Source organism: Vigna umbellata, chromosome 1, assembly GCF_029865625.1.
Source record: "Vigna umbellata cultivar VRB3 chromosome 1, Vumbellata_1.0, whole genome shotgun sequence".
In the NCBI taxonomy this organism is placed as follows: Eukaryota; Viridiplantae; Streptophyta; class Magnoliopsida; order Fabales; family Fabaceae; genus Vigna; species Vigna umbellata.
In genome coordinates this window covers 39,385,147-39,399,471 of record NC_142165.1, presented here as the reverse complement: position 1 = coordinate 39,399,471, position 14,325 = coordinate 39,385,147, and the positions used below count along the sequence as shown (strand labels likewise).

Sequence of the window (14,325 nt, the reverse complement as noted above, 5' to 3'; positions counted from 1 at the left end):
CACTGTTTTAAATTACCTGCCACGTCAAAATTCCACTAAATCCTCTCTACATGCACTGAATGCCATATGTCAATTTGGAAGCTTCTAAAATCAGTATTGGAAACCAGGTGGCAGTGAATAACTGCTCAACCGTTTGACGAGGGAGAGAAAGTGATTTCTCTGAAAAACACTTCTCTTCATTCCATGCAATCACCTTCTTCCTCTCCAATTTCTGATCTTCCATATTCTCTGCATTTCTCTGCACTCTTTCATCTCCTCTCTGAAGTAACTCACCATAATCTACTCCAATCCCATTTCAGAACCAGTAGAAAAGTTCCCTGCACCGTGAGTATCAAGTTGATCCGAACAGAATTGAGAACTGAACTGGTAAGTTCTCATTCTGCATAATTGTTCATTTAGTTTATGCGAACCAAAATTCTGGTTGCATGCAGAATTAGAAATCTGATCTGTGATGATTTTGGTGTATTAGATTTAGTGGAAGTGGTTGAGTGATTTACTGGATAGAAAGCCGTGAGTGCTAGAGTGAAATTTTAAGCAATTTGGAGAATACTGCAGTAACAGGTAAGGGAAGCTTTAGTAATTTCATTTAATATATGTTTGATCTGTATGACAGTAATGAATAATGTTGAATGTCTGAAATGTATGAAATACGTGATGTGTAATTATGTGTGAAAAGAACTTGTTGTACTGGTTGCATATGAAAGATGAATACTGTTGAAGTGTGCTGGTTGTCTGAAATGTATGCCATAGATGAATTTTGAGTGTGTGCATGAATCAGCAGAGTTGAACTGGATGTATATCAGAAATGTTGTTTGAAATTATGCAGAAAATGAAATGTATGGACTGTATTATGATTTGAATTCTGGATGATTTGGAATGATACGTTTGAATTGGGAAATTCTGTAAGGTATGAAATAATGTTGGAAATAAAATTCTAAGTTTATGAATCATATGAAAATCTGTGAAGTTATCGAGTTGAAAAATCTGGAAATTTCATCTTCTCTGATTGATCATGTGCGCTCGTTATCGAACGGTCTTATACCGTTCGGTTTCCCTGGAACATCACTTAAAATGAGGATCCTTTCATTTGGAAAGGACTCTGATTTAGAACGAGCGTTATTGGTGTTAAGAGTTAGGCGTGAGCGTTCGGCTTAGCCTAGCGTGTCCAACCATTGAAAAATAGTTAAGTATAGTTGGGACGCTCGGTTTTGTTTACCAGCGTTCGTCATAAGGGGCGCTTAGTATTTTACTGAGCGTTCGTCCAAAGTAACTCTCGATCTTAGATTGAGCGTTCGTCCTAGTTAGCGTTCGGTCTGATAACGGACGTTCGTTCAAGTGCACGTGCGTTCAAATGCGCGTTCGTTCAAAGTACACGTTCGTTCTACTTGGTGCTCGATCATTGATCTGGCGTTCGTTCTGAGCAGCGTTCGGTTTTGTAATTGAACGCTCGTCTTTCATGGCTTCGTGAGCGAACGTATCTGGCGTTCGTCCAAATTATTAATTAACGTTCGGTCTTAGACTGGCAGTGTTGTTTTCTGAATTCAATTATATTTGGTTGTTTATCTAAATAATTCTTACTGGTTTAATTCTTTGGATTCTGCCTGGAGTCTTTATACTTAAAATTTTTCTAAGTATTATCCATAAATTCTAAGATCAAGCTTTTTAAAGTATTAAGTGTCATCAAGTATCAAGGGATAAATGGCTCGTTTCTATCGTTCAGAAACGTGGATGTATGAGTACTGCAATATGTTCCTTCCTATCTATTGAGTGATGGTTGTTCCTTAAAAGTAAGAGAGTGAATACAGAATGAAAATTTGATTAAGAGAAATTGTGAATATGTGCGAATTATGGATTGAATGGATTTATTGGAATGGATTGTGAAAGAGCGTTCCAAGGAGGAACGTCTCCATGATGTGAATATGAGAAGTAGTGTAGTATGACCATGGATAAGCTACTGATGGCTGTTCATCCTGATATTCCGTGATTGCTCATCCTCATGTAGAGGAGAGTAGTTCATGCGTGGGAATGGCAGGAGGCCCTAGTCCTTATAGTACTTGGGCTGATAAGGGTTAACCTCGGGTGGCAGCTGTTGAGGGTATCCCAGTTACTACATCACCCGGGTGCAAAGAACGCCTGTAGATACATGGATCATACAGTCCGGACAGTCTATAATTATGAGAATTTGAATGAGTTCCTTTATGCGTGGATTTATGTTTAATGTTGTATGAACTGTATGATTGATTTTATTATGTTAAATCATGTTGATTGTATTGAATTAAATTACCTAAGCTTACCCTTGCAATTTTCCTTGTGTTGTCTACTGTTTCTGTATGTCCGTCTTGTCAATGCAATGATCATCCGTTGTGGATGTGAGCAGACGGTGAGGCTCCCCTTGAATCTATGCTGGAAGAAGAAAATTTGGAGGATGCCAACCTTGTGGAAGTTGAAGTTAAAGCTGAGCAGTAGAGGCTCGTTCTATAGCAGCTTTTAGAATTTTGGGTGCTGTATTTTGATATTCTGTATGTAGTTTTACAGCACTGTTTATACAGTATTAGCAATAGTTAGTCTTCCTGTATAGCATTTTGGGACGTTGACTGTATAGTGTTGCAGAACGTTGGTCCAGTAACTGGTTCTGTTTTTTTTTATTTCTGAGTACTGTTATGTGCTGTATGTTCAGTTTTAGATTTCTGAACAGCTTCTGTAAATTACTGTACGTGCTGTTTTATTTTGGAACAGCTGTTATTTATATTAAGACTGTATTGTGTTTACTGTAAATGTGATTAGTTCTGATTAATGGTAATTATCATTTATTGGGATGTTACATTTATTGGTATCAGAGCAGTTTTGTTCTTTTAAGGACATATAGGGTATGAGTGCACTGTGCTTTTCGTTGTGTGCTTGATATGTGTTTGATGAGTTAGTAATTTTTAACTCTTGAACATAGCTAACGTACGTTTTCTCTGATCCAGAAAACGAATGGCTCCTAGACTTCCTCCCCCACCTCAGCCGAACGAATCTGATGCAACAGTTAGTGCCCGTGTGTTGGAGGCAGTCATAGACAGGCTTCAACAACAGAACGCAACTTTGGTGGAGCAGAACGCTGCCTTGATGAGGCAAAACCAGGAAGCAATGCAAAGTATGGAGGCTTCTCGTGTTCATTCAGAAGCAACGCAGAGACAACTAATGGATATTTTGGCAGCTGGCCGAGGCACACCAGGAGCCTCTTCTTCTAACGCTGCACCTCATGCAGAATGGAGTTTAGAGAGTTTATTGCAGCACCATCCAGCCAAATTCAATGGCAAAGGGCTTCCGGATGAAGCTGATCAATGGTTGAGGGATATGGAGCGTATCTATGATGCCAAAAGATGTCCAAATGAAAATCGTTTGGCATTTACAGAGTACTTATTGACTGGTGAAGCTAGTCATTGGTGGGCGAGCATGAAGGCCATCCTAACAGATGCGCAGAATCCAATTTCCTGGGAGGTTTTTAGAACCAAATTTTATGAAGAGTATTTTCCTGATAGTGTGCGGTTTGCTAAGGAAGTGGAGTTCCTTCAACTGGTGCAAGGTGGTATGTCCGTCTCGGAATACACCAACAAATTTAAGCATCTGGTCCGTTTTAACACCATGGCTACAAACGAAGAATGGCAGTGCAGGAAGTTTGAGAATGGACTTAGAAGTGATTTGAAAGTGTTGATATCCTGCCTGTGCATTCGGTCTTTCCCTGCCATGGTTGAAAGAGCAAAGGTACTGGAGAAGAACGTTGCTGAGGCTGAACAACTGAAGAAGCAGCAGATGAATAGGGGGCAGGTGGTATCCAGAAACACAACGAACGTAAGAAGGTCCCCATACGTTCGTCCAACTCAATCATCAGGTGGATCACAAGCCTTGGTCACTGTTGGCCAAACTGGGCAGCAGAGGAGTCTGACGTGTTATCAGTGTGGAGGACCGCATTTGAGATGGGCGTGTCCTCAACTTGCTGGAGGGAAACATTGCAACAAATGTGGGAGGAACGGACACTCGGATCAGGAGTGTAATATGGGAGGCCGTGCAGTGATGAGACCTCCAAATGCTGGAAGAACTCAACAGGGAAGAGGTGGACGTGCACAAGCAACAGGAAGGGTGTATGCCATTACTGGTGCTGAAGCTGCTCGTTCAGGTACACTAATCACCAGTACTTGCTTACTGTTTGGGAAGCCGTGTGATGTGTTGTATGATTCGGGGGCAACTCATTCCTTCATCTCGAAGGCGTGTGTTGAGAAGCTGGGATTAGTGGAGAGCGAATTACAGTTTGATCTGGTGGTGTCAACCCCAGCAGCTGGTGGGATTAAGACATCTACAGTTTGTGTGAGATGTCCTATAGAAGTTGAGGGACGTAAATATAAAGTTAATCTCATTTGCCTACCCCTTCAAGACTTAGAAATAATTTTGGGGATGGATTGGTTGAATGTCAATCGGATCCTCATTGATTGTGGGAAGAAGGAGTTGATCTTCCCAAATGAAGAAGAAGAAGAACTGTCTATTACTCTTGGACAGTTTAAGGAGGACATTATGGAGGGAGCAAGCTGCTTTCTGATTATGACGTATGGAGATGATGAGATAGAGCGTTCATCCACTATTGATAACAGTGGAGGACGAACTGTAATAGATGAATTTTCGGATGTTTTTCCGGATGAAGTCCCTGGTCTACCTCCCATCCGTGAGGTAGAATTCACCATTGAGTTGGTAACTACTGCTGCACCCATCTCGGTTCAACCTTACAGAATGGCACCAGCTGAGTTGGTAGAGCTTAAGAAGCAAATTGAAGATTTAATGGATAAGAAGTTCATCAGGCCGAGTGCTTCTCCTTGGGGAGCGCCTGTATTGTTGGTAAAGAAGAAGGATGGCAGCTCACGGCTATGCATTGACTATAGACAACTCAATAAGCTGACCATCAAGAACAAGTATCCTCTTCCAAGGATTGATGACCTGCTGGACCAGTTGCATGGTGCGTGTGTATTTTCTAAGATTGATCTACGTTCGGGCTATCATCAAATCAGAGTTAAAGAGGAGGACATTCAGAAGACTGCATTTCGGTCACGCTATGGCCATTATGAGTATGTGGTGATGCCCTTTGGAGTGACAAACGCACCTGCAATCTTCATGGATTACATGAACAGAATTTTTAGACCGTACCTGGATAAATTTGTTGTGGTGTTTATTGATGATATCCTCATTTATTCCAAGAGCTTTGAAGAGCATGAAGACCATTTGAGGACTGTCTTGAGTGTATTGAGGGAGAAAGAACTGTATGCCAAGCGTTCAAAGTGTGAATTCTGGATGAAGGAGATCCAATTTTTGGGACACGTTGTGTCTGCTGGTGGTATTGCAGTGGATCCAGCCAAGGTGAAGGCAGTGCTGGATTGGGAGAGTCCACGTTCTGTAACAGAAGTTAGGAGCTTTGTGGGGCTTGCGGGCTACTATAGGCGATTTATTGAGGGATTTTCTAAGATAGTAGCCCCTCTAACTTACCTCACCAGGAAGGACCAGCCGTTTGCTTGGACTGATAGATGTGAGGAGAGCTTTCAGGAATTGAAGAAGAAATTAACAAGCGCTCCTGTGTTGGTCATTCCAGACACGGCCAAACCTTTTGAGGTATATTGTGATGCATCGTATCAAGGTTTGGGCTGTGTACTGATGCAGGAACGAAGGGCAGTGGCATACGCTTCTAGGCAGTTAAAAATTCATGAGAAGAATTACCCCACACACGACTTGGAGCTGGCAGCAGTCGTGTTTGCTTTAAAAATCTGGAGGCATTATCTGTATGGTGCAACGTTTCAAGTATTTAGTGATCACAAGAGTCTCAAGTACCTCTTTGATCAAAAGGAGTTGAATATGAGGCAAAGGAGGTGGCTTGAATTCTTGAAGGATTACGAATTTGAATTACTGTATCATCCTGGAAAAGCAAACGTGGTGGCTGATGCATTGAGTAGGAAAGCAGTAAGGGTTTCGGCATGATGATAAAGGAGTGGAATTTGGTGGAGAGTTTTAGAGATCTAAGATTGCAGTTTGATGTAGGAACGGACGTTATCAGATGCTGTAATCTTAGAATTTCCAGTGATGTGTTTGACAGAATTTGGATGAAGCAACGTGAAGATGAAGAATTGGTGAAAATCTTTAACGTGCTCGGTAAAGATCAGGCTAAGGGATTCAATGCTGGAACGGATGGCATGTTACGTTACATGGGTAGAACGTGCATTCCAAACGATGGAGAGTTGAAAAGAATTATATTGGAGGAGGGACATCGCAGCCGTCTTAGCATGCATCCTGGCATGACTAAGATGTATCAAGACCTTCGTTTATCCTTCTGGTGGCCGGGTATGAAGAGTGACATTGCACGTTTTGTGTCAACTTGCTTAACCTGTCAAAGAGCTAAGGCTGAACACCAAAGACCTGGAGGATTGCTGCAGCCATTGGAAATTCCAGAATGGAAGTGGGATGGCATCTCTATGGATTTCGTGACTCATCTGCCACGCACAGTCCGAAACCACGATTCAATTTGGGTGATTGTAGACAGATTGACTAAGAGCGCTCACTTCCTTGCTGTTAATTTGAAGATGTCTATGACCAACTTGGCAAAGCTGTACGTTAAGGAGATTGTTAGACTGCATGGAGTTCCTTCAAGCATTATATCAGATAGAGACACGAGATTCACATCTCGTTTTTGGCAGTCACTGCAAGGAGAATTGGGAAGCAAACTGCAAATGAGTTCTGCTTATCACCCTCAAACGGATGGCCAATCTGAACGAACCATCCAGACTCTTGAAGACTTGTTGAGAACATGTGTGATAGATCATATGGGGGTTTGGGATGAAGTTCTGCCACTGGTTGAATTTACCTATAACAACAGTTATCAAGCAAGCATAGGAATGGCACCGTTTGAAGCTCTTTATGGAAGAAAATGTAGAACTCCTTTGTGTTGGTTCCAAGAAGGTGAAACTGCAGTAACTGGACCAGAATTAATCCAGCAAACAACAGAGAAAGTGAAATTGATTCAAGAACGTTTGAAGACTTCTCAAAGTAGGCAGAAATCGTATGCAGATAAGAGAAGAAGACCCTTAGAGTTTGCTGCTGGAGATCACGTGTTCCTGAGGTTGAATCCAGTCACTGGTGTGGGAAGAGTCCTGCGTCCAAAGAAGCTTTCTCCCAAGTACGTTGGACCTTATCAAATTCTGAAGAAGATTGGAGCAGTGGCGTATGAACTGGCTTTGCCACCTCAACTGTCCAACCTGCATCCAGTCTTTCATGTTTCACAACTCCGGAAGTATATAGCAGATCCATCACACGTATTGGAGTTAGAAGATATCCAACTTAGGCCAGATCGAACACTGGAGATGCAACCTGTTTGTGTGGAAGACAGCCGCACCAGACTCTACAAAGGGAAGGATGTTCGTCTTGTGAAAGTGGTGTGGAATGCAAAGACTGGTGACTCAACATGGGAGGTTGAAGAGGCAGTGAAGGAGTTGTATCCACATCTATTCCCTGGTAAGCCTTAGAATTTTCGAGGACGAAAATTTTTGTAGTTAGGGGGAATGTGAGAACCTGATAAAATTAACACACTTAAATCCATTCTCTGATCACTGTTTTAAATTACCTGCCACGTCAAAATTCCACTAAATCCTCTCTACATGCACTGAATGCCATATGTCAATTTGGAAGCTTCTAAAATCAGTATTGGAAACCAGGTGGCAGTGAATAACTGCTCAACCGTTTGACGAGGGAGAGAAAGTGATTTCTCTGAAAAACACTTCTCTTCATTCCATGCAATCACCTTCTTCCTCTCCAATTTCTGATCTTCCATATTCTCTGCATTTCTCTGCACTCTTTCATCTCCTCTCTGAAGTAACTCACCATAATCTACTCCAATCCCATTTCAGAACCAGTAGAAAAGTTCCCTGCACCGTGAGTATCAAGTTGATCCGAACAGAATTGAGAACTGAACTGGTAAGTTCTCATTCTGCATAATTGTTCATTTAGTTTATGCGAACCAAAATTCTGGTTGCATGCAGAATTAGAAATCTGATCTGTGATGATTTTGGTGTATTAGATTTAGTGGAAGTGGTTGAGTGATTTACTGGATAGAAAGCCGTGAGTGCTAGAGTGAAATTTTAAGCAATTTGGAGAATACTGCAGTAACAGGTAAGGGAAGCTTTAGTAATTTCATTTAATATATGTTTGATCTGTATGACAGTAATGAATAATGTTGAATGTCTGAAATGTATGAAATACGTGATGTGTAATTATGTGTGAAAAGAACTTGTTGTACTGGTTGCATATGAAAGATGAATACTGTTGAAGTGTGCTGGTTGTCTGAAATGTATGCCATAGATGAATTTTGAGTGTGTGCATGAATCAGCAGAGTTGAACTGGATGTATATCAGAAATGTTGTTTGAAATTATGCAGAAAATGAAATGTATGGACTGTATTATGATTTGAATTCTGGATGATTTGGAATGATACGTTTGAATTGGGAAATTCTGTAAGGTATGAAATAATGTTGGAAATAAAATTCTAAGTTTATGAATCATATGAAAATCTGTGAAGTTATCGAGTTGAAAAATCTGGAAATTTCATCTTCTCTGATTGATCATGTGCGCTCGTTATCGAACGGTCTTATACCGTTCGGTTTCCCTGGAACATCACTTAAAATGAGGATCCTTTCATTTGGAAAGGACTCTGATTTAGAACGAGCGTTATTGGTGTTAAGAGTTAGGCGTGAGCGTTCGGCTTAGCCTAGCGTGTCCAACCATTGAAAAATAGTTAAGTATAGTTGGGACGCTCGGTTTTGTTTACCAGCGTTCGTCATAAGGGGCGCTTAGTATTTTACTGAGCGTTCGTCCAAAGTAACTCTCGATCTTAGATTGAGCGTTCGTCCTAGTTAGCGTTCGGTCTGATAACGGACGTTCGTTCAAGTGCACGTGCGTTCAAATGCGCGTTCGTTCAAAGTACACGTTCGTTCTACTTGGTGCTCGATCATTGATCTGGCGTTCGTTCTGAGCAGCGTTCGGTTTTGTAATTGAACGCTCGTCTTTCATGGCTTCGTGAGCGAACGTATCTGGCGTTCGTCCAAATTATTAATTAACGTTCGGTCTTAGACTGGCAGTGTTGTTTTCTGAATTCAATTATATTTGGTTGTTTATCTAAATAATTCTTACTGGTTTAATTCTTTGGATTCTGCCTGGAGTCTTTATACTTAAAATTTTTCTAAGTATTATCCATAAATTCTAAGATCAAGCTTTTTAAAGTATTAAGTGTCATCAAGTATCAAGGGATAAATGGCTCGTTTCTATCGTTCAGAAACGTGGATGTATGAGTACTGCAATATGTTCCTTCCTATCTATTGAGTGATGGTTGTTCCTTAAAAGTAAGAGAGTGAATACAGAATGAAAATTTGATTAAGAGAAATTGTGAATATGTGCGAATTATGGATTGAATGGATTTATTGGAATGGATTGTGAAAGAGCGTTCCAAGGAGGAACGTCTCCATGATGTGAATATGAGAAGTAGTGTAGTATGACCATGGATAAGCTACTGATGGCTGTTCATCCTGATATTCCGTGATTGCTCATCCTCATGTAGAGGAGAGTAGTTCATGCGTGGGAATGGCAGGAGGCCCTAGTCCTTATAGTACTTGGGCTGATAAGGGTTAACCTCGGGTGGCAGCTGTTGAGGGTATCCCAGTTACTACATCACCCGGGTGCAAAGAACGCCTGTAGATACATGGATCATACAGTCCGGACAGTCTATAATTATGAGAATTTGAATGAGTTCCTTTATGCGTGGATTTATGTTTAATGTTGTATGAACTGTATGATTGATTTTATTATGTTAAATCATGTTGATTGTATTGAATTAAATTACCTAAGCTTACCCTTGCAATTTTCCTTGTGTTGTCTACTGTTTCTGTATGTCCGTCTTGTCAATGCAATGATCATCCGTTGTGGATGTGAGCAGACGGTGAGGCTCCCCTTGAATCTATGCTGGAAGAAGAAAATTTGGAGGATGCCAACCTTGTGGAAGTTGAAGTTAAAGCTGAGCAGTAGAGGCTCGTTCTATAGCAGCTTTTAGAATTTTGGGTGCTGTATTTTGATATTCTGTATGTAGTTTTACAGCACTGTTTATACAGTATTAGCAATAGTTAGTCTTCCTGTATAGCATTTTGGGACGTTGACTGTATAGTGTTGCAGAACGTTGGTCCAGTAACTGGTTCTGTTTTTTTTTATTTCTGAGTACTGTTATGTGCTGTATGTTCAGTTTTAGATTTCTGAACAGCTTCTGTAAATTACTGTACGTGCTGTTTTATTTTGGAACAGCTGTTATTTATATTAAGACTGTATTGTGTTTACTGTAAATGTGATTAGTTCTGATTAATGGTAATTATCATTATTGGGATGTTACAGGCATCTGAAGTAACTTATCAGTAAAAAATAAAAAATATTATTTTACTCTACATTCAATTGTTTAATTTGTTTCTTTACTATCTAATATAATATGTTGCTTGAACTATCAACAACCAAGAGAATATTCTAGAATTGGTTGAACCAGCTTTGTTCTTAATATACGTAACAGAAAATATGGCTTCCAATGGTGCTTAATTTGTGCTATTAATTTGCTTTTTGCTCTCTGACATTATTTGGAGATGTGAAATGTATCTACCTGCCTTGGTTTTCATCTACAGGGGTTAAAAGGGGTTGGTTGATTTTCAGATTCATTGTACAGCTATAATGGGAATATTTTTCTTATAAATTTTTCTTAAATTATTTTGTGATTCGTGTACTTTTTATGTCATCATTGTTTCTCTAAAAAGCACGTTTTAGTTTGGTTAATAGTAAATAATTTTAAAATATTTAAACAAACTTAATTTTTTATTTAATTATGTTTGAAATAAATTTTATTTAAGAATTTGTTTAATTGTAATTGAAAGTTTATGTTTTTACCCTAAAGAATAACTTTGTGTGCAAATTTTTTTTATTAAGTTAAAATAAATTGGATGTGTATAAAACCTCTTCCTTAATAATTTTGTTGAGAAGAAAATTGAATATAATTCTTCGAGATTTAATTTATTCGAATAAAGGGAAGTTATTGAGAAACTTTTATTGTTTGAATGACATCCTTAATTGTTTTGGTTGCTGCGAAAAGAAGTAGGGTCAACAGAGGTGCTTAATAAAATCCAAAAGTGATGTGGAAAATTTGTCTCGGTTGAAGGCATTAAAACGTTAATGCTTATTAAGAAACGTTTAGGAAGTGTATATGTTTATGTGTGTTATGGAGATGTGCGCAGGATACGTTGTGTTTTTGTACTGATGAAACTTATTGGTGGTGTTAGGGTAGGTTTGATTTGGTGAATTAAATGAGCAGTTTTCTCATTGAATTTGTTGGCATGAAACGGAATTGAGTGAGGCTCAACATTGTTTTGTAAAGGTAAAAGTAGGTATGGAAGATCGCCTGAATATAAGAGAATATGACAATTTGTATTGGAGTTTATATCTGGAACATTTCAAAATATATGTAAACTATATTTAAGAGTACTTATATTTACAATAAAATGAACACTTACAAGGAAATAATAAAGTTAACTTACAGTTATTCTAAAATAATCATAAATTAAAAATATTACAGAAACCTATATTGATACAAATCATAAGAGTAGACCGATCGGATCAACTGAACGGTCCTACAAGCAGTGCATTACACTGAAGGGTCCTATCTTGATACAAAAATAAGCGTAAGACCGACTCTCTCACTCTAATGGAAATCATCTTCTCCTACCAGCGCCTGCTCCAGAGAATCCTCATCACCTTCTGCTCACACTCACAGGGTGATCATTGCAATGACAAAGACGACTAAACGAACAACATGACAAGACAGGAAAATAAGAGTAAGCTAATGTAATTTAATTATACAAACATACATACATTTCGTACAAGTACAACCAATGCAAATACGGATAAGCATATACAACTGAGCACTATACTTCAAACATAAGTCGAACACCTGACTTGACCATCCAGATTGTATGAATATGTAGCTTGAGGCCATTCATGCACTCGAGTGGTGTAGTAACTGGAAAACCATCAGCTGTTACCCGATGTTAGTCCGTTATAACTCACCCAAGAACCTATGGGCTAGGACCTCCTCCATTCTCACACAATGCCTTATCCATCTCTACTCGAGAATCGATAATCATCAGGATGAACTCCGTGAATTTCATTATCCATATTCATATTATAACACCACTTGATACACTTTTCACTGAGACATTTACCACTTCAATACATTTTTCACTGAGACATTTACCACTTCAATACACTTTTCTCTGAGGCATTCCTCCTTGGAATTCTCTTCCACATTACTTGAAACATATGCCTTATTGGAATGTCAATAAAATTTCACATACACAGTAGATCAATACAATTATCTCAACCCATCATAGTCAAATAGTGATAACAACATTTAAAGACCAAATATTCATTCATAGAAGAAAATCGAACTACAACAACACAAACCCTGAATACGACCGAATGGTAAATGACCAGTCAGGCCTAAGCATAGGTCGAACTCAGTTAAGGACCAAACAAAAAAAAAACATCAACATATATAAATAAGACCGAACACCCTGTGAATGGTGGAGACCAAACGATTTCTCACTTTCCAATAGTCAGGACCGAATGGTCTATAAAAGATAAACTGAAGAAGTGGCCGAACACTATTTCAATTTTGATACCAACACATATAGATATATGCTTCAGTTTATAAGAAACTTAAACTTATAAGTTCACAAAAATTTCAAAATTATCATCACCTTCTTATATGACCGAAAAAAATAATATGATTTCAAAATACAAAAAGTACATAAGTGAAACCAATATTAATTAAATAAAGCAATTTCTTTTATGTTTTTTTTACTTAAAGAGGTTATTTAATAATTTCCCATCAATTCATAACTTACAAGATGAATCCTTAGGAAATGATGACCATGCCACTATTAGAGAATGGGTAAAGGCATTATTTGCTTTGGTTTACTATCATACTATAATACTATAAGTTCTTAGTTTATAAATGTTTTTCACACTCTCAACTATATCAATCAATCGTTATAGATTTTCCTGAAAAAATATCAATTTAAAGAGTAAAAAATAGGGAAATAGTTTCATTGAAGATAGAAAAGAGTAAAATAGTTATATGTTTTTGTCAACTTTGAGAAAGAAATAAGATTAAAATAAAAGAATGAAAATGGATAATACATCTCTCACATTAAGAGGATTAAATGAACTACCTCAATGTTAAAAACAATAGTGAAAAAGTAGTTTACTTAAATTAAACTAAAAATTACTTCAATTGAAGTTAACTAAATTATTATTTGTTTTGTTAAACTAGACTGCACTAAACTATACTAGTTTTGAATCTAACTACTTGTGAACAGTTTTTAAATTGTCTTGAATTTTTTTAAAAACCTTGAAACAAAGAGAAAAATTATCACCCGATAGTTAATTTGGCTATGTTCGCCACTTTTTCAAAAATTGATTAAAAAAACAAAGCATTCCATTTGATATGTGTCATGCTTTTTGCTTTTGCTTAATTTGATTGATGTGATTTTTGAATTGTTGTTTTGTACCCGCATCAGGAGTGAACAAAAGATTGCAAGAACAGAACTAAGATCGGACTACAAGATGTTATAAAGATTATGAACCTCACATTCAGACTTTCAAAATGCACTTACAGAGCACAGCAACTCAGACACATTCAAGAAACCGAACGAAGCCAAGAAGCCCTAAATTGAATTCCAACCCCCAGATTTGAATGACGACAACCACCACAACTGCTTCGACTTCCTCAAACTCTTGGTATCCTTTATCGTCATCTCTGCTTGCCTCTTCTAACCCACAGCTGCCACCGCTACCGTCACCAAGGGCAAGAAACGCTTGTCCAAAAAAACAGTTTGCCAAAAAACTTGAACCTCTCTCATGGAAGGAGCTTAAAACGTGTCAAATGCAGTTTATTTTTACTCTCGACTGGTGCGTACTGCGTTCTATCTCGGATTAGTTATTGTCCAACGTTCTATACGTTTTCTTCAATTGGGAAGGATATACTTAGATAAAGCAGGTTCGTAATTTTGGTAGTTGCTGATCTGGCTTTTGGTTAGTATTGTAATTGAGAAACCATAGACCAGTGCCATTTCTGGCGTTTTGGCTGTCTGTACGGGAATGAACATTGGGTTCTCATTAGGGGGAAACAAAATCTGAAAATTAGTTTTACGTTTGTCCAATTAAGGATGGAGCTCCAAG

At 38.4% G+C, this 14,325-nt stretch overlaps 1 protein-coding gene across 1 annotated transcript; it reads left to right on the top strand.

Annotated features, from left to right (window-relative positions):
* LOC124842950 (uncharacterized) lies at positions 1 to 5,997 on the top strand. Its single transcript, XM_088104274.1, has 3 exons — positions 1 to 366; positions 470 to 561; positions 2,378 to 5,997. Exon 3 carries the CDS (start codon positions 2,977 to 2,979, stop codon positions 5,995 to 5,997), a length of 3,021 nt encoding a protein of 1,006 aa, XP_087960400.1. The 5' UTR covers positions 1 to 366; positions 470 to 561; positions 2,378 to 2,976.
* The last annotated feature ends 8,328 nt before the right edge of the window (positions 5,998 to 14,325 follow it).

Coding starts and splice junctions, on each gene's coding strand:
- LOC124842950 (XM_088104274.1), top strand. CDS start 2,977: ATGGCTCCTAGACTTCCTCCCCCACCTCAGCCGAACGAATCTGATGCA.